At 37.3% G+C, this 21,734-nt stretch overlaps 1 protein-coding gene across 9 annotated transcripts in view; it reads right to left on the reverse strand.

The window, feature by feature from the left end:
- The window catches only part of TENM3 (teneurin transmembrane protein 3), a 2,406,934-nt gene that overhangs the window by 89,626 nt on the left and 2,295,574 nt on the right, over window positions 1–21,734 (reverse strand). For all 9 annotated transcript variants that reach the window (XM_076010707.1, XM_076010706.1, XM_076010703.1 and 6 more), the window contains 5 exons: window positions 17,882–18,092; window positions 17,415–17,516; window positions 17,030–17,224; window positions 15,740–15,940; window positions 8,920–9,105 (listed from right to left, as the gene is read on the reverse strand). In XM_076010707.1, the coding sequence (XP_075866822.1) occupies window positions 8,920–9,105; window positions 15,740–15,940; window positions 17,030–17,224; window positions 17,415–17,516; window positions 17,882–18,092 (895 nt within the window). The remainder of the gene's footprint in view (window positions 1–8,919; window positions 9,106–15,739; window positions 15,941–17,029; window positions 17,225–17,414; window positions 17,517–17,881; window positions 18,093–21,734) is intronic.

Below are 21,734 nucleotides of genomic sequence, written 5' to 3' on the forward strand. Positions count from 1 at the left end.
GTCCAAATTAATAACTTCGAAGCTTTATATGATATGGATGGTAAACATTAGTAGACATGGAGGGATTTTAAAACCTTGGCCTGTAGTGTTTAAGACTAACATATGATGGAAACACAGAGTCAAACTTACTAAAGTTTCCGATGTAGACCATGAAATTCGTTTCTGTTGGTTGATTACTCTCTCAATCAACAGGTCACAGAACACTGAGTGAAAGATTAATTTGGCTTCAAGTGCAGATCTGATACCAGCTGCAAGTGAGGGGAACCCGGACTTCATGTCCTTTTAAGACGAAATTGGTATATTTAAAGAAAAACAACTACAAAAGAACAATTCACACCAATGAAGAGAAAAACCATTTGAAGGATAGAGGAATTATAATATCAAAATAGACTATAACATCAACATAAACATTACCTATATAGCAGTTTTCAGAATATTGAAATGGAGTAGAGAGAACACTAACAACCCAACAAAACAGGGTCTCCCTCTTTTAGAAAGGTCAGAGAAACTAGGTTTGCATTTGTAGAAAAGAGATTAAGTGACCTTATTTAAAAATTACCAATTCTGAGGGGATTACAGGGGATAAAGTACTGTTTATAAAACTGTTAACTGAATAAATTAGACTAAAATTGGAAAAAATAATATCGGGAGACCCCAAATGGACACTACTAATGTTATTTCAATGGAAGAACCGCATCTCCAAATCAGCCTGGGTTTCAGAATGTTAACAATACTCAACGAGCTCTGCAGGGGACCTTCAAGAAAGGACTCTCTCAGGAATCACTATCCCTTCTGTGTCCTCAAATTCTTATGACCTCCAATCACTGGGACTTGCAGAGAGAAAGGACCTCAAGAAGTTCTCGTTCTGCACACCTAGTGGAAGGTTTTTTAGCCTGTCTGGTTTTCACTGCCAGTCACGTCAACTCAGGAGTTCCTTCCCTCAGCTCCATGCCCGACTCCTCGGGAACCCACCCTCCATTGTGGATGACAGATTATGAAATGCCTGCGTCCGTCTAGTCCATCTATATTAGCGTGTCGGGAGGTGGAGGGATTAGTTCTCCTTGCATCCAGCATGCACTCCTGATTTGCTGGAGGAATGAGCCTCTGCTAATTCCTCTGCATAAAGACAAGATTCAGTTCGGAAGAATTAGTCACAGTCAGTTTTTTGTTAATTTCAGTCCCAATACTCTATAAACAATAATAAGTAACATCTATAGGGTGTTTATTTTGTGCCAGGTACTGTGCTAAGTGCTCTTCTACATGTTTTAACCCACTGAATACTCTTGGCACTCTATGAGGTAGTTATTACTTTTAGTCTCACTTTATGGATGAGGAAACTGAGGCACAGAGGGCTTAAGTGATTTCGCTTATCACCCAGATATGGATTGACAGACTTGGGACCAGGGGTGGATCCAGGGTTTGTGGGGTCTGATATTCTTCTACTCTAGGGGGGTCCTCTTTAAGAAAATAAATACCAAAATATGAACATGATATTAGGTACAAAAGTGAGTAAATATTCAGAATGAGAAAAATCACAACAAAGTATAATTTTTAATCTGATAAATACTACAAATATCAGAAAAGCGACATAGCATATTTTTTTATCAATTAAGTGCCTGACATGACTCCAATGAACATTTTTTCCTATATTTTTTTGGCTATATTTATTCTTTGCCTCTTTGACAATGATTTTTGTAATATATTCTATAGAGAGTATAGAAAGATAATTCAGTGTTTATTCAATGTGATGGTTTAATATGGTTTTCATTATTTGGTAATTTAGAAAAGTTTAATTTGGCTTCAAAATTTGTTATTGGCAATGACACGTTAATTTTTGCTATTATTGTCAAATGTGGAAAGACTTTTTATTGTGTAATAAACTGATCTTAAATACTCTCAGAATTGATGACACTCATTAACTACTTTGTTGTGATGTCCTCATAGTATTTTGAGTTTTATGTTATCTTTGTGGATGTCAGTATTTCATGTCATATCAACAAGAAATCTTCCTCTGGTGGCTTCATATTGCAGTGATGCAATGAGATGCAGAACACATGCGACTTCACACACTGATGAACTCAGTATTTGCAGTGTTGCTACAGATTTGTGCCCTACAAACACAGAAATTCTGATACATTCCTCAAAGGAGAAATAGTCATCAAAAAAAATTATGGCATGTTTATAACTAGATAAGTTCCATTATCAAGTATATGCTTGATAGCAGAAAACTTCCACTTGGATTAGGCATTTTACCCATTTGATGACAAGAAGAAGTTTCCACAGCCTAGCTTCTGTTTCCATACATCTCAAACCCTATTTCTCCTCTGATACCTCCTCTGGTGCAGAGCTCCACAGGGCGAAGTCGTACCATCATATAACCTCCGACCCTGCACTTCCACGTCAGTAGGGGAGTCAGTGGGTGGTAAGAACATTCTTGGATGGGTAGCGGATGACAACCACAGACAGAAGTGATTTCATACTTCATACACACATCCCATTTAATCTAAACTAAATGTACCCCGGTTAAGTTCTCCCGAGCAGAATTCTCAAAATGCTCACAGCCTCCCCAATGCTGCCATGCACGAGGAAAAGCGTGGTGGAAAGGAAGCTGGAGTGGAAAGAGACAGAAGAAGAATCTTAAGTGATTTGCAAATTTTATATTAACATATGACGGTGAGAACCCAAAGGGCAACCTCCTGTGAGAGCTTAGAAGGGGCCCAAGCAAGTGAGGGACCCAACACTTAGGCTTCACCAGTAAATGAATATGCCCCTGTGCTGGTCAGGGAGCAGGTGTGGCAGTGTGGTACAGAGACCCTTTTCCTTAGCACTGCCTGATGTGAAGCCAAACACCTTCCAGAAGAGTCATTCCTGGGGATCATGTGTCTCCCTGTAGCCACTTGTTATGGGAGAATTATAAATAAAATTTGAATAAGAATGTAAAAAGATATTTTTAGAACTACATATGGTTTTAGTATGAATATGATTCCCAATTTGGTAAACATTATAGAAGTTACAAAGAATACTGATTTTTGTAATCTAAGTGAAGCATTTATCAGACTGGTCATTTTTTTCCCCTTCAAAATTGTCACCTATGTTTTAATTAATTAAAACATATCTTTTAATAATTAACCTATTTTTTAATAATAAACCTATCTTTTAATAATTAAAAGACTGTTCCTTCACCATTATCTGAGATAAGAATTAGAACACTAAGCCTAGGCTTGTCCACACTGGTAAAAGTTTTGGTCTTTCTCTCTCCCTCACCCCCAAAGTGTAGTAGGTAACTCCCCAGCTGTGTGAATTTCATTTTCAAATTCTAATCTCTAGCATTCCAAAGCCCAAGAACCATGGTGTTTAATAGAGGTATGCTGAGTACTGTATGTCTACATTTTGTCTGAGCAAACAAAGCGTGTCTTTGTGATCATTAAAGATCTAGTTTCCCACTGTACTAAAGAATTAGAATAAAAACAAATAGCTGGTCTTTTGTAGCTTAAAGGAATTAGGATTTCCCCTAGGCCAAATTTCCATTTGAATTGCCTGAAAGTACATGAAAATCAATGTAGCTCAATAAGCAACTTTGTGTTTAAGACATTACTAGAAGAAAAATACCACAGTATTTTCCACCTTTCTTTCATCACCATGATTTCAAAAAACAGCCAATGCCCCACCCAAACTTAGTAAACAATATACATTCTGAGATGATATTATATAATAATGAAATGGAAATTTCATGAACTCTTTAAAGTAAATTTCTTGGACAGAAATTTTGTTTTACTGTTTTTTTTTTTAAATCAGTACACAAAACATTGTCTGGATTGCAGTTTGTCTCATTTATACTTAATAACAAAACAAAAACTCTAATTTATTGAACAGTAATTGCTAGGTGCTTTATTAAGTGCTCTATATTCTAGTATATCATTTAATTCTTACTGTCCTATGAAGTTCATAATATTCACATTTCATATAAAACATACTTAGAAAAATTAAATGACTTGCTCAAGGTCATTCAATGGTGCAACAAGGATTCAAATTCCAAAATTTGTTAAACCTTAGAATATTCTGCTTCAAAATCTTATATTTGTGTCTTATTATAGCCATTTTGCATTTGAAAAAAAGCTTGCTGAAGCTAAGAACAGTTGAGATATAAGTTATAGTAAATAAATTGCAGAACTGACTTAAAAACATATCTTTTTAAAAATTTCAAAGTCCATGCCTTTTTCATTATGTTACACTGACTTTTATAAGAAATATTTCTTAATATGTATCACAGAAGAGAAGTTCAATAATTGCTGTATGGAGAAAGAAATGAATTAATTAACAAATGAAAAGTAACTAAGCCATGCAAGGTACGGAGTCCTACAAAACATACCTATGTTTCAATGCCATAGGAAAGTAAAAATGAAAGTTAAATGAAATGGAGTATATAAAAGGAACTCCACATTTAAATCTAGCAATTTCCCAAATAAAGCAGAAATTATCAACAATGACAAAATTTTCGGATTGCAAGACCTCAAGGGGTCCTTCAAATAGGGCCACTGCCCAAGAGACTTGGTCTTTTGGGATAATGAATGGAAAGAAGTTACAAAAATACTCCCCTTCTAAAAACACTCCTTGAGCTAACAAAAGAGCAAAAAATCCCTCCAATGTTTCACACCTAAGTAATAGTAGTATTGTTAAAACTTATTGGAACAGAGTTTAAAAGTTTCTTTGGGAGCTTGTCCCAGCATTTAAATATTATTTCCAACCCAAGGTTCACCATTGTATCTAATCAACACTTATACAATACAAACCTATTTTCTCCATTTCTGTCTCCTGGAGAATTGGAAAATGCCAGTTCTAGAAGACAATTCACCCATCCAGAGAGAGCTGAGCCTTCTTTTCCTTTATAACAACTTCCATGGTAGGTCATTATCAGATGCATTACTCAATCCTCCCCAACCCTCCCTCTTCAGGTCTCAATCTCATCTATAGCCTCCAAAGCTCTCAGACACAAATGGATGACTTTAGGGGTAAATCTCTTTGACAGATGCTAAAAAGAACGGCTCTTGTGTAAGTTGTAGGTTGTAATACTCAAAATTTGGTATTTAAGATTTACTAGTACTGCACTTAAAAGTTATTGATTCTGCTTACAAACATGTGTTCAGCAGAGGCTGGCGTAGTATTTGCATTGCTTCCATGACCAATTAACGCCAGCCTCAGGCCAGTGCCATAGCAAGAAGAGAAAGCCAAACCAATCGAGCTGCCTTTCCGTGGTTACAGAGTCTGATTCCAGCTAAATACATTAACAGTGAACTTACTGAATTAGGTAATGACCAGTGCTCCCAGCTCACCGATTTGACCTTGACCTACCTCAAATCTCACCATATAGAACTATTCAAACTTAAAATGTAAAGGTAGCCGTATCCTATTCTAAGTATGCCAACTATTATTTATAGAACACTTAATTATATTCAATATATTTTTCACTCCCCTCTGGATCCTCTAAATATTTTACATCTTTCCTAGCTCATGAAAAAGAAATAGGCATATGACTATGATAATCCTTTGACCCTCGTATGGACGGTCACACATAAAGGAAGATGTCATTGTAGCCGGGCATCTTTACCAGTGCTATTAAACTGTGTTAGTAGTAAATGTTGGTGCTTACTGAATATGATTCACTCACGTAACTTCTCTTTTTCTTTATTTATAAAAGGGCCCCACTAATCCATAAATGCTTTCTGGGGAGAAAAGAAGAAATACCTACTTCAATCACATCACTGCTGAAAGTAGACTTCCCCTTGTTTCATTTTCCATCTGCATGCGCCACTACTCAAAGACTAACCCAAGAAAGGAGAGGACTTAGGACAATGAACCTGCAGGTGAATGTGGCTAGTTTGCTGCATACATGACTCATGATGAGAAGAAAATATGAACACACTAATAAAAAATATCACGATGGAGTCCTTTCAGGTAGATATGGTGGTTCAGTGAATACTCCAAATTCATAACCTATTTTACTATCAAAATGCTTCTGCATGAGCAGAGCATGAACAGAGTTTATGAAGACAGTAAGATGACTAATGAAGAATACTCTTGGCTTTCTACTGGGAATTTTTGTTTGCCTCTAACTGTTTAATTCCTCCTCCATCTCTCTTTCAATTAACCTCCCTGTTTGTATTCAATGAGATGGCACATCATAAGGAGGAAGAAAAAATCTTGCTGATTTATGAGTATTCTTTCATAACGTGGCAGCTTCTTTCATTCAGATGCATAAGTGTTGAAACTGAGAGGAAATGCACAGAACAGTAACTCTCCCAAATGTGAAAAAACACTGTGGTTTTCTGGGTTGTTTAATTAGTGGTTCACAAATGTCCCGTTAGGATTTGCTGTGGACATTTAGACAGGTAGTAAGTAGACAAGGGAAAAGCAATTGGACCTTTGTATACCAAAATTTGGAATAACTAGTTCTAATGCATAAAAGAGCAAAACAATGAATATAGGTTCTGTACATTTTTTAAAAGGTTCACATTGAAATTTATTTTTAAACTAAGCAAGTCCTTTATTTCCCACATTCTTATTCATATGGAGTATAAAAGCAGTAAAATAAAAACAATATTAAATGGAATTGTTAACTACAACAAGATGTAGTAAATTGTAATAAAAAGACCTGCTACTAACAAAAATTGTGTTTGTTCTTAAACAACGAGAGAGAGTTATTAAGAACAGCTTTTCTATGGGACACTATTATCCATGTAATACTGCCAAGGTCAGTGAGGAAAACCATGAAATGATTTGTTGAGTGTAGCTGTTGGTTGGCAAGTTAAATCTGCCTATAGACAATTTTTTGGTACACCTCCTGGTTTTCAAAGCAATATACACATGTGTTGGTTGTACTTCCCAGCGTCTATATTGTCAGATATAGAACCTTTTCCCCCCTCAGATAGAATCAGTTCACTTCTTCTGACTGGGTATGGTGGTGGGGAGGTCACAAAATATGGAGGAATATGAGCAGAGGAGTATATTTCCTGTCCTGCCTCTAGTACATGGGCATTTGGGACATGGCACTGCTTGGGCATAGGTGTATTGCATTGTCCTTTGTATGGCCACAAAAAGATACACATATTCTGCCTGTCACCTTGTTTCTGTCTTAGTGTAGTTCACATGAACAACATGCTGCCACTGCCCTAGGAAGCCTGTCTTGAAGAGTAGAGGAGGGGAAAGCCGTTATCAGTGCGGATGAGCTATGAATACGTGCGTTTGCTGTTGACTTCAGTAGAAACTTTACATGTTTGCCCTGTTGCAGGCGGTAAGTTCACTGAGAATGCTGTGCAGGGAAGAGTTAACATAGCAGGGCTCATCTTTAGGATCTTGGAGGGCTGGCCCTTGGCTGGCATCAGGATACTGGATGTTCCCTACAGTTTGATGAGGTTATTTGATGAGGTTTTGCCCACACCTGCTTTTCTGGAATTGTTGCAGTTGTTGCCCACACTGGATTTTCTGGAATGCTTGTGTGGAATTGTGGTGGTTCTGGTGAACAGAGGATCTGTTTGATCCTTTTGATCTTTGAGCAGCCCCAATAAAAACCTATACCCTGAGTCTTAAATGGGCTTCTGTGGGCTTCTACACACATGCGGATGTGTTTCACGCTAGAAAAGGAGCTCCATGTGAGCTCTCCCAGTGGGGGAGAAAGAATATATTACGGGAAGCTTGTGCATGGATTTCTCCATACTCTGGTTTTATGTGTCTTTTTTCTTTTCAGATCACTGTACTAACTATAGCCACAAGTGCAACTACCTGAGTCCTGTTAGTCCTTCTAGCAGATCACCAATGTGGGGTGGTCATGATACCCTTAAAACAGATGTCTAGGGAGGTCAGTCAGATTAGAAAAAAAATCTTACATGAAGTTTGTAAAGATACAATTGTGACAATTTATAAGATGTATGTGATTTCAGTTTTACCATGACAAAATTCCTGGCTGACCAATTCCTGTAAGCAAAACAGTGAAGTATATGATACTTACAGATACAATGGAGGAAGAAACCTTTAAAGACACTGACACTCCCCGCAACAGCTTTGTTCAATTTTACCGTAAGTGCATAAAACAACATGGGGAAAGAGTGTTCCTCAAATTCTGAAATTTCTGCAGAACTCTGCCATTTATAGTTAATGCTATGCACTTTCACTGAAGTGAGGTAGAAATTTATAACTTTTACTGGATTTTTTCTAATTGAACATTTTAATTTCTGTGACTCAAATGGTAAAAGCAAAGATGCTATCTTGAAAATATGGTATTATATATGTTCTGGATACTGTTGTATCCATGATACTGTTTATGTACTAACATTTTGATCCTAAACACCTGTTTTATGTTTAGTCGTACAGATGTTCATGAATGTCATCATTTTTGAAAAAGTGTTAAGCATGTAGATTTAAGAACAGCTAGACTTGTGCATTTTATCCTACCTTATTTCTTATGGCACTACAAAATGAAGTTGTAAAAAGCCAAACATCTTTTGTAGAGACTCAATATCTGCACAAGCCTAAGAGGAATGAGTCTAGAATCTGTACTTGAAAAAAGATTTTTTATAGCAAAAATATAATTGCTATTAAGAGATGCAATGGCAGTATGGACCGTTAAGAAGTACTATTCAGTGAAAGTTCATTTATAAGTAAAATCATTAAATCTGCTTTAGGTGAGTCAGTTTTTGTGACCATCACGAAAAACAATGAATAAACAAATCTGTACCTTCTACTTGTCACACTTCTAGAAAGAACTGAATTGTTGCCATTGTAAAATGACAACTATGTTCTAAAAAATAATTCCCTTTTAAGAGAAATGCACAAAGAAAACAATGTAAAAAAAGGAGTGGAAAGCAGCGGAGGAGGCGGGCTGTTCGGCCGCACGGGGAGGGCAGACACAGAAGCGCGGGCGCCTACCGATCGTGCAGTGCTCGCCGTTCCAGCCCTGGCTGCACTCGCACTTGCCGTCCTTGCAGGTCCCGTGCTCGGCGCAGCGCGGGTGGCACGCTCTCTGGTTGCACGCGGGGCCCGTCCAGCCTTCCTCGCAGCGGCAAGTGCCCCCCATGCACACGCCGTGCGAGCCGCAGTCCACCGAACAGATTTCTGTGTCGAAACAGAGGAACAGGGCAGGAGACAGGAGTAGCAGGGGTGAGAAGGGCAATGAATAAGTAGCGCTGAATCTTTTTTTTTTTTTTACTGTTAAATTGATTTTTAATTATTTCAAAATATTAAGGAGGAACAGATGTTTTGGATACATGGCTTGAGTCAGGGCTATAAATGTGCCCATCACCTGAATAGGGTTCATTGTACCTGTTAGGTGGGTTTTGCCCCCTCTTCTGCCCCCCCCCGTCCCTCCCCCCCCTCATCCCAGGGCTTGATTTCCAATGACTTTTACTCCCCTCTGTGCACGTGTATGCCCAACAGTTAGTTCCAATTTATTAGAGAATCTTAAACTCAAATTTGTTAAAGTGAAAAACAATGTTGAGAGTAAGTCTAAAGTATTCGTATACTCATTTCGGCATTGACTGCTAGGGACTACCAACGACAGAATTTCACATTTTCATTCTATCATTTAATTTTATATGGTGCTATAATCATGCATAAAATACACATACAAGTGTTATGTATAATTTTTTACCTTATATGGAAAATATTACATAGACATAATAGTCATATTTGTACATATCTATCTGAGAGTATCTGTGGGTAACCAAGAAAAGACGCCCCCCCCTCAAATTAATGAAATCTTTCAGTATCTAAGTATCTCAGGTTGTCTAACAGGACTTGGGTTTCATACATACAGCAAGAATTGAAAAGAGGTTATTTCTAATGCTACATTAAAATTTTTTTTTAAACATCTGGAGACTTTCTTTAAGAAGAATTTATTATAGTAAGTACATTAGCTTGCTTCTGACACACGGGCATGCTGGTTAAATATAAGACACTGCTGTTTTTCCTATTCAGTAAATTTGTACTGTTGACAGACAGAATTTCTTAGCCCACATAGTAGAAACCCAGCTTAATAATATATATCATTATTGACTCTGTCATTTGAAAAACAAGGTTTTTCAGCTGCCAGAATTACTGAAAGGAGCACAAATGACCAAATAACTTCAAACACTGTGATACCAGATTAGGTCTTCAAAAAGAATTCAGATGTCTCAAATGAATTTTTAAAAAAGTTTTCTTTACAGCTTTATTTAACTAGATCAACTGAGAGACAGGGAGAAGGAACTTTGAGGGTTATTTTACTTTATTTTTTATTATTTACATATAAAGTTAACTATACTTTTTCCTTAAGATTATAAGACTATTATTTAGCTTTGGCTTTCTTGCAAAAATAAAAACACTGAACAATGAAAATCTGAAATCATTTCTAACAAACAGAAAATATACTAAGCTTTTTTTTAAAATTCAAAAATAGTAATTATTTATGTAGTCACATGTTCTTGTTTATCTCATTCACTCTCCAAATAATATTTCTTGGATACCATAATTGTCTATCTCACAGGCTAACTTTAAACACCATATCCAGGCACTATAACACTTGTAGTATTTCTTAGAAACAACATCCAGGACTATTAATTGGCAGAGAGTAGCACGTGGTTTTTTCATGTCACATTTTCTATCTCCTTTGAATTAAATTTTTGATTAAGAGATCCAAGATAGTTTGATTAATTTCAGGGCAACATAACATCAACTCAGCTGCAGAAGTGAGAGGTTTCTTTCTGAGGTACCCTTTTTATTCAATCTAATCAATTTTTCATTAGGGTAAAGGTGTTTATCAGCATTTAGCACACTAGCTTTGAGCAAGGTGCGTCAATCTTTGTAATGAACTTATTAATTAGAGTTAATTTAATTGAAGTGGAATTGAAGGGATAATTAATGGACAAACTGCTGATGAAGACAGAGAAGAGCTCTGTTGCTTTCAAACCTATAAACTTACTGAGGGAAAGAATTCATTTCTTCTCTTTTAGCAGCTTAACCAAATGTTTCTTCAGGTATAAGATCTACCCTCTTATTGAATTTAGATATCTGAAGGTCATTTCCACAACAACAGAAAAGGTAGTAAGTAAAGTATTTTCCTTTAGCTAGAAATTCAGAATTACAGTGTTTGTAAACTTTAAGTCACAAATGTAAATTAACATGTTTTTATAAGCTTTAAATGAAAATTGTGCAAAAGCCAGATAAATTTGAGGCACATGAGACCAGATATTTTTACAGGGTGAACCGAAGCATATCTGAGATCTTTACTATTAATTGCACATCAGTTTTCTGTCTTTCTGTAGCTAATAGCAAAGTTTAATAAGACATTTTTCTGTACTTAACTTTCTTCAAAAGAGGAGTACTGTACTCAATGTGCCACTCTATATATTGAGAGTTTAATATATGTTAAGTTTCTGTTTTGCATTGAGAGTACAAAGATGGATAGGACAAAGATCTCTGCTCACTATGACTAAATAGTCATTTAATACACAGGTAAAATTAGATTTTCAACTAGCAAAATAATTACAGTAGCATGAAAAAAATTCAGTCTAAATATGTAAAATAATGATATGTGATTTTTGGCAGCCAATTTAATCTTTTAGTTAACATTTATGTCTTTATTTTGGTATTCACAGTAATATTTTATGAAGAGGACTGAATTACCTTTTGAGCTATTTAGTATCAATTACAAACTACCCTTTATAAAATAATTCAGGTAATATATTATAATAACTTCATACGAAACAAAAAAGGGCTATTATGCTTGTTCCTTCCTACTTGGATAATTGCAGGAAGCAAATCAGAAAGGCAATTGAAAGCAAGTATTATTTTATAGTTAGTCTTATGCCTGTTTTACTGGGGGAGGCATAGAGACCTGAACCAAACAGCTTTACTATGTAAGTAATTATGTCTATAAACTTTAATTGGATATTTTTGTGGAAAGGATTTTTTTGGCGTAGAGAAAAACTCAGCAGAAATAAGTAAATGCTTATTTTGATTCTTGTAATTAGAAAATATATTTTTTAAGAACAGAGGACAAAATAATGTGTTGTGTTAATGCACCCATGCTTGATAAATGTTGGTTGGTGATGATTTCCTAAAACTCTTTAGTGAGACATTCAAGGCTGTCTCTAATCCAGATTCCAATTTATGTTTCCAGTCTTACTTATCCTATATATATTATTTGCTCTAGTAGACATGAATTTTCTAACCAAAGTTTCTGGTTTCCCAACCTATTCAAAGGTGTATGGCCAAAAGAGGAGGAAGGAAGGATGACATAGGAAGGAAGAAAGGGAGAGAAAAAGGAAGGAAGGATAGAAATGAGAGGGGTAGGAAAGAAAGACGAAAACTCATAATCAGAGTGGGAGGGAGAAAGGAAGAAACCTTGTCTCTTCAATACTGTATCTACTTATGGGTTCAACAGAAAATTTCCACCAATATTACAAAGTAGCCTACAGAAAACCTTTAGTCTGAGCTTCCAGGATTCAATGTGTAGTAGGTGAAGAGTAGCAGAAAAATCTGTCACACTAACATTGATTCACGAAGTAGCAACGATGTCACTCAGGTTTCTCAAAAGGCCAGGAAATAGTGATTTGTAAAAATTACTTGTCTTTTTTTTCTTGCTAAAAATAAGCATCTGAATTAGCTACCTTGTAAGACTTCATTTAGTTTTATGCCATTAGATCATACTAATGGAGGAAATAATTTGCATTTCATAAATCTCGCATTTGGAGAACCATATCCAATCAAGAGTTTTATGTGGAAGCTCCTGTGAATTGATGAGGAATTAAGTATGACAAACCACAGTGAGCATTTAGGGTACTTCTACACAGTTACTAACATCATCGCCACCACTACTTCTGTTAATAATGCTTCATACTTGCTGAGTACTTACTGTGTAAGACACTATTCTAAGTGCTTTGCACTCATGAACTCATTCAAACCTTTCCACAATTGTATAAAGTAGTCCTGCTGTCATCCCCATTTTACAGATAAACACACACAGGCCCAGAGAAGTTCACTAACTTGACTGATGTCTTAGAGCTAGTCAATGGCCAGTCCGAAATGTGCACCCAGGCAGTTCAGCATCCGAGTCTATGTTCTTAACCACTTAACTGCTGAACAGCAGGTTCAGAGAAGGGGGCAATCAGTGTGGGCAGGACTGAGAGTGTGTAGATCCATTCACTGAATCTGAGCTTTATGCGGAATGTTTTCATTTACTCAACACTGCTAGTAAAATGTGTCCTTTTTCCTCCTTCCTCCTCTTTTTCCTTCCTATTCCTCTTTTTTTCCCCCTTCTTTCTCATTTTTCCTCTCCTTTTTCTCTTCTTCTTTTTTTATTTTTTTATTTTTGAGACAGAGTCTCGCTTTGTTGCCCAGGCTAGAGTGAGTGCCGTGGCGTCAGCCTAGCTCACAGCAACCTCAAACTCCTGGGCTCGAGTGATCCTTCTGCCTCAGCCTCCCGGGTAGCTGGGACTACAGGCATGCGCCACCATGCCCGGCTAATTTTTTTATATATATATATCAGTTGGCCAATTAATTTCTTTCTATTTATAGTAGAGACGGGGTCTCGCTCTTGCTCAGGCTGGTTTCGAACTCCTGACCTTGAGCAATCCGCCCGCCTCGGCCTCCTCTCTTCTTTTTTTGAATTATATTTTTGCTTAGACCATTTGAGTATCCCAACAGAATTTATCCTCTTCTCTATTTCAAACTTCTATTCCATCTCCTCACCTACATCCTGCCTCTCCACTCAGCCTCATCCTTTCCCAACTTTCTTGCCTCATTTAGAGATACTAACATTAGCCCCAACTTCCTTTGCTTCATAATTATAGTTCTTTCTCACCAAACTTCTATACTGTTTTTTCAGCAAGTCCCATTCTCCCTTTAAATTGTCCCTCAGATCTATCCTTTTAATTTCTATTGTCTCCAAACTAATGATCTCGTCACCTCACACTTCTATGAAAGTCTTCTACTAACTTGTCTTCTAGCCATCAAAGTTCCACTGTTCACTCTCTGATGTATCTATATGATAGTTTTCCTAAAACTAAACTCTCATCGTACTAGTGAGTGCATCATTGTTATTAGTGAATTGAGTTCTTCATTGTCTAAAACATCATTTCTAAGCTGCATTACCCATAATTGGGCCCAACCATATTTTTACCTCCAAATACTCTTTTTTCACTGTCCCATGAATACAATGATATTTCTCATGGTTGCATCTTTGCTAATAGAAGTATAGGATGAGCATCCCTTACTCAAAATGTTTGGGACCAGAAGTGTTTCAGAGTTTGAACTTTCTTCAAACTTTGGACTATTTGCAGAAGATATACCTGTGGAACATCCCTAATCCAAAAATCTGAAATCTAAAATGCTCCTGTGAGCATTTCCTTTGGGTGTCATGTTGGCATTCAAAAAGTTTCAGATTTAGGAGCTTTTGGATTTTGGATTAGGGATGCTTAACCTGTAGTAGTGGTGGTGGTGGTGGTGGTAACAGAATTTATTATGGACCAAGCTTTGTACTTAGTACTATATATATAACTTCAAGTAATTCCCCACAGCATATGTGTGAAGAATGTCCTATGATTTTATAGAAGAGTAAACTGAGGCATATAGTAATTTGCCCAAGGTTACACAGCTATCAAGGAATAGAGGCTGGGTATGAACCCATGCATCTAATTTCATAGTCAGTGCTCTTCAGTACTTTCTGACACTTTCCCCCTAGTCAAAAAATAACCCCCTCCTAGGCTACCACCTTTAAATGAAGGCAAGAAATGTTAATAAATGTCTCCTTGAAAATTTTCAAAACTTATCAAAGTAGAATCATTTCTCTGAATGTCTACTGAATTTAGCATATTATTCCACGTAACCCTCAATGTAGTATTAAACCAGAATGTATTTGTTTCTAATTATTTCATGTGTATTCATCTCATCTCCCTTATTAAACTATAATCTACACTAGAATGGCATCTTCTCAAACTGTGACTCATAAGTGGGTGATAGAATTAGTTTATGGGTTGCAACCAGCATTTAAAAAAAAATAGACTTGAAAAAAGTATCAGTGTATATCACTTTGTAAAATGTTTGTTTCAATTATGTGAGTATATGCAGGAATACATATACACATACTAGGTCACAATGTAAAAATGTACTTAAGACTCGAGATCATGGTCAAAAAATTTGAAAGCCACTGTTCTAGAGGGCAATCACCATTTTGTTACTCTTTTATTCTTACAGGACCTATCACAAGGCCATGTACTTTAGTAAGTGCTTGACAGCAACTTGGCTGATTGAATAAAATTACTACCTGTCATTTCTAATCATATTATAATTAAAAACTCAGTGTTGAACCTTTATACATATCATAATATCTGTACATGTTTACTCTTCATTGTGATCATGTTTAGCCTTATATTGTCAATTTCTTTTTTAGATTGGGGCTCTCTGTTTACAAGATAATGTGCTAAGTCATCAAGCTGTACTTAGGCCTTTAGAGAGGCTGGTTTCTATTAGTAGTTCCATAAAGTGAGAGTTAAGAAGATAGGATCTTACGCAAATGAAAGATTATTCTTCCCAGTAATACTAAAGGAGTGATTTTAATGGCAAATTGGCTAAGCCTATTTCTTTTTATAAGACAACATTTCATTACTTTTAATTTTTTTTCCCATAATTACTTTACAAAAATTTGTATTAAGCTTAATAAGTGTGCTAAATAATATTAAACATTCAATTGTACTACATTTATTAACCTCACCATTGGAGCAGTCTGGGCCAGTCCAGTTAGGGTCACAAGTACAGGAGCCACTTTCTTGAAGGTATGTTCCATGACCAGAGCACTGGTCTGGACACATGGTCTTTAGTATTTCACAATTGCTACCACCCCAGCCTGGATTGCAGTGACATTCCCCATGGATACACACACCATGATTAGAACATCCAGGGTCCAGACAATCGGCTAGTGTAGAGAAAAAAGAACAACTTTATTAAATCTAGAAGATACCATAGTACATGCCGGATAAAGAATTAAATCCTAATCTAATGAACATTTTTGGATAATCAAATATTTATACACCATTTTCAAGAACTTGTTTCTGAAAATGCAGAGGACTGTAATAAAATAAAGCATTAAGGACCAGTCCAATGCCATTTAGGTAATTGGAACTCTTGCGAGGATTTGTAATTTTCATGAATTACACACACAGGCTCTTGAGGTTTCAGACTATTGCTCTCTGTTCTGCCTAATCAGAGAGTAATAAGTATTGCCTTCTCTATAACAAAATCTGTATCAGCTGACCTAATCCAAGACCACTGAGTACTGACAGCTGTATGGGATCTTCAAACTGTTTGAGAAATAAATGAGTTGCATGCTTTCTATCCTTCTTAATTCACTTTAATGTGCTTTAGATGACGAGATTTAATTTAGCAATTTGACTCAATAAAACTTTACACTTGTAGGGTCAATGGCCTGAAAATTTAATTCCAGAGACTTAATTGCATTACTTTGTGTGTGCAGATCAATAAAATCAATTTGATTGAAGAACAGAAATGGTGCTTTTTTGCTTTTTGAAAAAACAATTCGACTGCATTTTACAGGATAGTATCTTGACTCTCATCATATACAGTTATGGAACAAATCCGTGACATACTTTTTTCACTAGCATATTATGTTCGCTATTCTGTCTTTCTAGAGATGCCGAAGATTTAGATTTAGAAGCTGCCATCAATGTGAAAAACAACAAAGAGAAAAAAAAACAACAGTCAACTGTTGGTTTCAAGGCACAAATGTTTGCATATTTCTCAGAGTAACAAAAAAAAAAAAAAAGAATTCTTCACGCTACTGAAAAAGAGCAAAGGGGCTTTTTGGTATTTGTTCTTTTTATTAGTTAAAATGCCAAAAAAACAACGCATCCCTAAATCTGGAAATCAAAATCACTTTCATAAGGAAGCATATAAAAAGAGATTCACTTGCCAAGCTAAAGATTACAGATATAATCTGTTCTTTATGAAGATAACAACAGGCTTCTATAAATATTGACGTGTTTACCTTCCTCACAATTTTCTCCTTTGTATCCTGAGTTGCAAGCACAAGAGCCCATGATGCAAATCCCACGACCCCCACACTGCGGGTCAATGCACTGGGTCGTCGGCACATCACACTCGGTGCCCTTCCAGCCGCTGAAGCAGAGGCAGCGGCCCTTGGAGTACTGCCCGTTGCCGCTGCACAGCACCGGACAGGCTGCTGTGAAATAAAACACGACAGAAGAATTAACAGCCGCATTTTCCACCCAGATTCCGAAAGAAAAGACATCGCTGGAACAAGTGATATGCCACTTTCGCCCCCTTTCTCTCTTGTCTCGGTAGTTTTCTGAATTACTTGTGTTTCTACAGCTTATTTCTATCGGCTTACCAAAAGACTCTAACGTGCATACCTCTTGAACAATCCGGACCCAGAAATCCTGGAAAACAATGGCAAGTTCCAGAAACACACTCTCCATTTCCATGGCAATTTCGGGGGCATTCCACCACAGACTCTGAAGAAAAGAGAAAGAAGGAACACTTGTTGTATAGCCTGCCTCTTGCAAAAGATAAACTGTGTCACTTTGATCTTCATTTACACTAGATTATTCAAACAGCAAAGCGAAGCCTTGCCACTTCAAGTGCACATTTTTAAAGTGTTTTCATGATGCACTCTCCTCTCCCAAGGTAATTCCAAAAAATATTTTCTTCCAGTGCTTCGTGGGTCTGTCACATATTCTCACATCAACAAGTTAAAACTATTTCTCGCATTTTATCTGGGCTTTTACGCCCCCAACTTGGTAAAGATAATGCAGTTTCTATTCAACACAGTGTTTAGGCTGTAGCCTGCGAACAGCCCCTTTGAAGACACCGCTCTTACCTATGACAATGGTATTGAAAGACACCTGCTCTGCATTTTTCCCATCGTTATAAAAAGCCAGATGCCAGATGCCGGAGTCCAGGTACTGGATGAAGCCGGCCTCGTGCAGGCTGACGGATCTCGCCTGCCGCCCGGCCCTCTCGGACTCCAGCAGGTTCCGCTGCTCTCTCGCGATCAGCCTGCTGCCGTCCAGCAGCTCCACGAAGTCGTACTGGGGGGAGGACGAGCAAAACCGTGTCAGCCATCAGAAATGCAACACGGCGGCTGCCTCTCTCTTTGCTTTCTTTCATCAAGCTTTTCCCCTTCGTGCGAATACGTACAACGTGAGAAAGAAGTTCCTGATTGACAGGTCCAAATGGTAGACGTCGTCTCTGCATAGCATTTACACGGACGGGCAAAGCTACCCACCACACACCACTGCTGGATTTAAACCTCACAGCTCATTTTTTCCCCCTTATTGAGCAATATGGTTTCCAAATTTATTTCATTCTCCTGACTGATGAAAAGTTTGATGAGTGTGGAGGATGCAAACATAAAATCTCCATAAACTTACATTTCAAATCTGGCATGCTTATTTTATTTTTACTTAATTTTTTATCGAGATAGCATAGTTATACGCATATTCTGGGGGCACATGTGACATTTCGATACCTGTATATAATCTGCAATGATCAAATCAGGGTAATTGGGATTACCTTTTTCTTGTGCTGGGAAAACTGCAAATCTTCTTTTCTATTTTAACATACACAATAAATTAACTATCATTTTCCTACTGACCTATCAAATACTAAAACTTATTTCCTTCTAACTGTATGTTTGTACCCCTTAACCATCCTCTCTTTTCACCACCCTCGCCCCTTCCCTTCCCAGCCCCTGGTCATCATGCTACTCTCTGCCTCCATGAGATCCACTCTTTTAGCTCTTACCTATGAGTGAGAACGTGTAGTATTTGTCTTTCTTGTGCCTGGTTCATTTCACTTAACGCAGTGACCTCAGTTCCATCCATGTTGCCAGCAGCCTTATGTTTGTTAGACCACCAGATAATCTCGTAAGGTCTTTCTCTCTTATTTAATACTCCTGTAGTAACAACTACTGTTGGATATTTACTCTGTGCTGGGATTATTTTTAATCCTCACAGGAATCCAGGAATTAATGTTTACACTTTATTTTACTTATTTATTTTTTTTGAGACAGAGTCTCATTTTGTTGCCCAGGCTAGAGTGAATACTGTGGCGTCAGCCTAGCTCACAGCAACCTCAAACTCCTGGGCTCAAGCAATCCTCCTGCCTCAGCCTCCCGAGTAGCTGGGACTACAGATATGCGTCACCATGCCTGGCTCATTTTTTCTATATATTTTTAGTTGTCCAATTAATTTCTTTCTATTTCTAGTAGAGACAGGGTCTTGCTCTTGCTCAGGCTGGTTTCAAACTCCTGACCTTGAGCAATCAGCCTGCCTCGGCCTCCCAGGGTGCTAGGATTACAGGCGTGAGCCATCGTGCCCAGCCAATATTTACACTTTAAAGACAAAGGGAACTGAGTCTTGAGAAGCTTCGGCAGGGTCAGCCATCTGGTGAGTGGTGGAGCTGGTCTCTGAACTCAGGTGCACTTGGCTCCAAAGCCAGGGCCATCTCCACCATGGCAGTCTGTGACCCTGTGACCACCTCAAGCACCATGGAGAAATGCACGGGCTTTTACTTAGTTACAGTTGGAGTAAAAACATGTACCAAGATGCATTTACATCTTTGATCGAAAGTCTAAAAAATTAAACAGTGGAGGGGTCCTGAAAGGGTGGTCATAACAGTAAATGTGCCCAATCACTATTATCAAGTCAGCCATCAGCAAACATAATTTTTGTTTGAGTGAGGTTAATCATGAATATTGGGTGGCTGGAAGAATTTAAATGGAGAATTTAAAAAAGAATTAAAAATATGAAATGTGATTGGTAACACTGAGGTAAAATATTGTAAACAGAGATAATACAGTGAATTTGGAAAACAATGAAAAGACTTTTCAACCTAGTTTCAAGGCACTTTTTAGATAACAATTTCTTAAAAGTATAGTGGATTCAGCTTCCATAGACTTTTTCCCAGTTTTATTTTATTCCCAAGACATGTTTATGGTGAGAAGTACACTATACTACTATATATAGCTTTGAAAAATACACCCAAAAACCTTCGATTAGGATTCAAAAATTTATTTTTCATTAAATCTTACAAGGATGAAACTAACGACTGGTGTGGATAGCTGACCTGGAAAAATTTCACAGAATTCTATTCTAAAATTTTCAGAGGAAAATTAATTCAGCAGCTTTGAAAGGGTCGCTATCTCAAGCCATTCATTTCATCAGACTTAAACATTTATGTTAGCATGGCAAAGACAGGAAAAAGTTTCTTTTTATGGTCCAATGCAGATAAACATTTTTCTCCCTTAACTAAACACAGTTAGTTGAAAAAGTAAAAGGGAGGAAAATTTGAGTTTTAGTTGGTCTTTCAAGGCAAAAATCACAATAATCACTTTTATCATAGAGATCAGCATTTGCATCACACTGTTTGAACAATGAAATGAGGCTCGGGTGGTGGGTGGGCATGATGGGGGGTGGGTGGGCAGTAGCCAACAGGCTCTGAGTATTGGTCCAGTTCTAGGCTCTTCTGTATGGGGTGTTTCACACATGACTTCAGGAGAGATATTCAAATACCTAAAGAAAAGTTCTCTACTTAACACTAAAACTATTTCTACCCCAAACAACCATATTGGATGCAAATGTTTAATGACCTTTGTTATTAGGGTGTAATGTGATCACTTCAGGGCAAACGAGTTTTGCTTTGTAATATTTATTCACAAAATGGAGACATGGATTTTTTTTTGGCAGGCAGGGTGGAAGAAGTGTAGGATCCTATACTGTTTTTAGGGTGAAATTCTTTGGGCTAACTCTTCAATTACACTACTTCGGGGGAGCCAGCATGAGACAAAGCTTAAAATATAGAGAAGGAAGGGAATTTAGAGATCATCTGATGGAATTCTCTCATTTTCCTAATAGACAGTGAGGCTCAGAGACGTTTAGTGACTTGTGCAAGGTCACAAAGCGGTGACGGTGTGCTCGGAACTCAGGATTCTGGCTCCTATTCTTGAACAGCCTTCATGCAGGTGCACCGAAATGCCACAGGACACTTAGCCATAAAGTGCTCAATGGCTTCTGTGGGCCTCTAACTGTCCCGGAGAAAGAACTGGGCGTTGGGGAAAAGAAAGGCCACTGCTTCCTTGGCAGCAACCAAGTGGACAGTTTTGTAAAGAGTCACTAAGACTTTCAAAACTCGAGTGACCATTCTGAATGGCTGGCCAATTTTAATTATTTCAGGTTGATTTATTTAACATTCCCCAGAAACGGAGAAATGTTCAATTTGGACTGCTTTATAGAATATTTCATATTTAAACACTGAACTCAGAAACAGCTGTTTGCTCTGCTGATCTTGAATAAACCAGAGGAAGGAACTATAATAATAGCTGTGAAGCTTGAGAAAATGCATAACCTACTTAAACACATATATTGTGGCAGAAAAGTGGGTATCACATGTGTTGTGTTTAAATACTGAAAGGACTATGAGAAAACCTGAAACTGCACCTTTTATTTCTCTAATCTTATATGTTACATACAACTTACAAAGAATCAACCCCAAATCTTTAAATAAACCTTTCAAGTGCACAATGGACCATTTTTATCTGAAATTATTTTCTGGAATTTGTAAGCTACATGCTCACTATTGTGCTCAGCTTAGAGAGATATACTTCTTAAATTATACACAAATAATGTATAATCGCCATGTCTGTGGTTTCAGTGGAAAATATTTTTTCACAT

Source organism: Microcebus murinus, chromosome 15, assembly GCF_040939455.1.
Source record: "Microcebus murinus isolate Inina chromosome 15, M.murinus_Inina_mat1.0, whole genome shotgun sequence".
NCBI lineage: Eukaryota > Metazoa > Chordata > Mammalia > Primates > Cheirogaleidae > Microcebus > Microcebus murinus.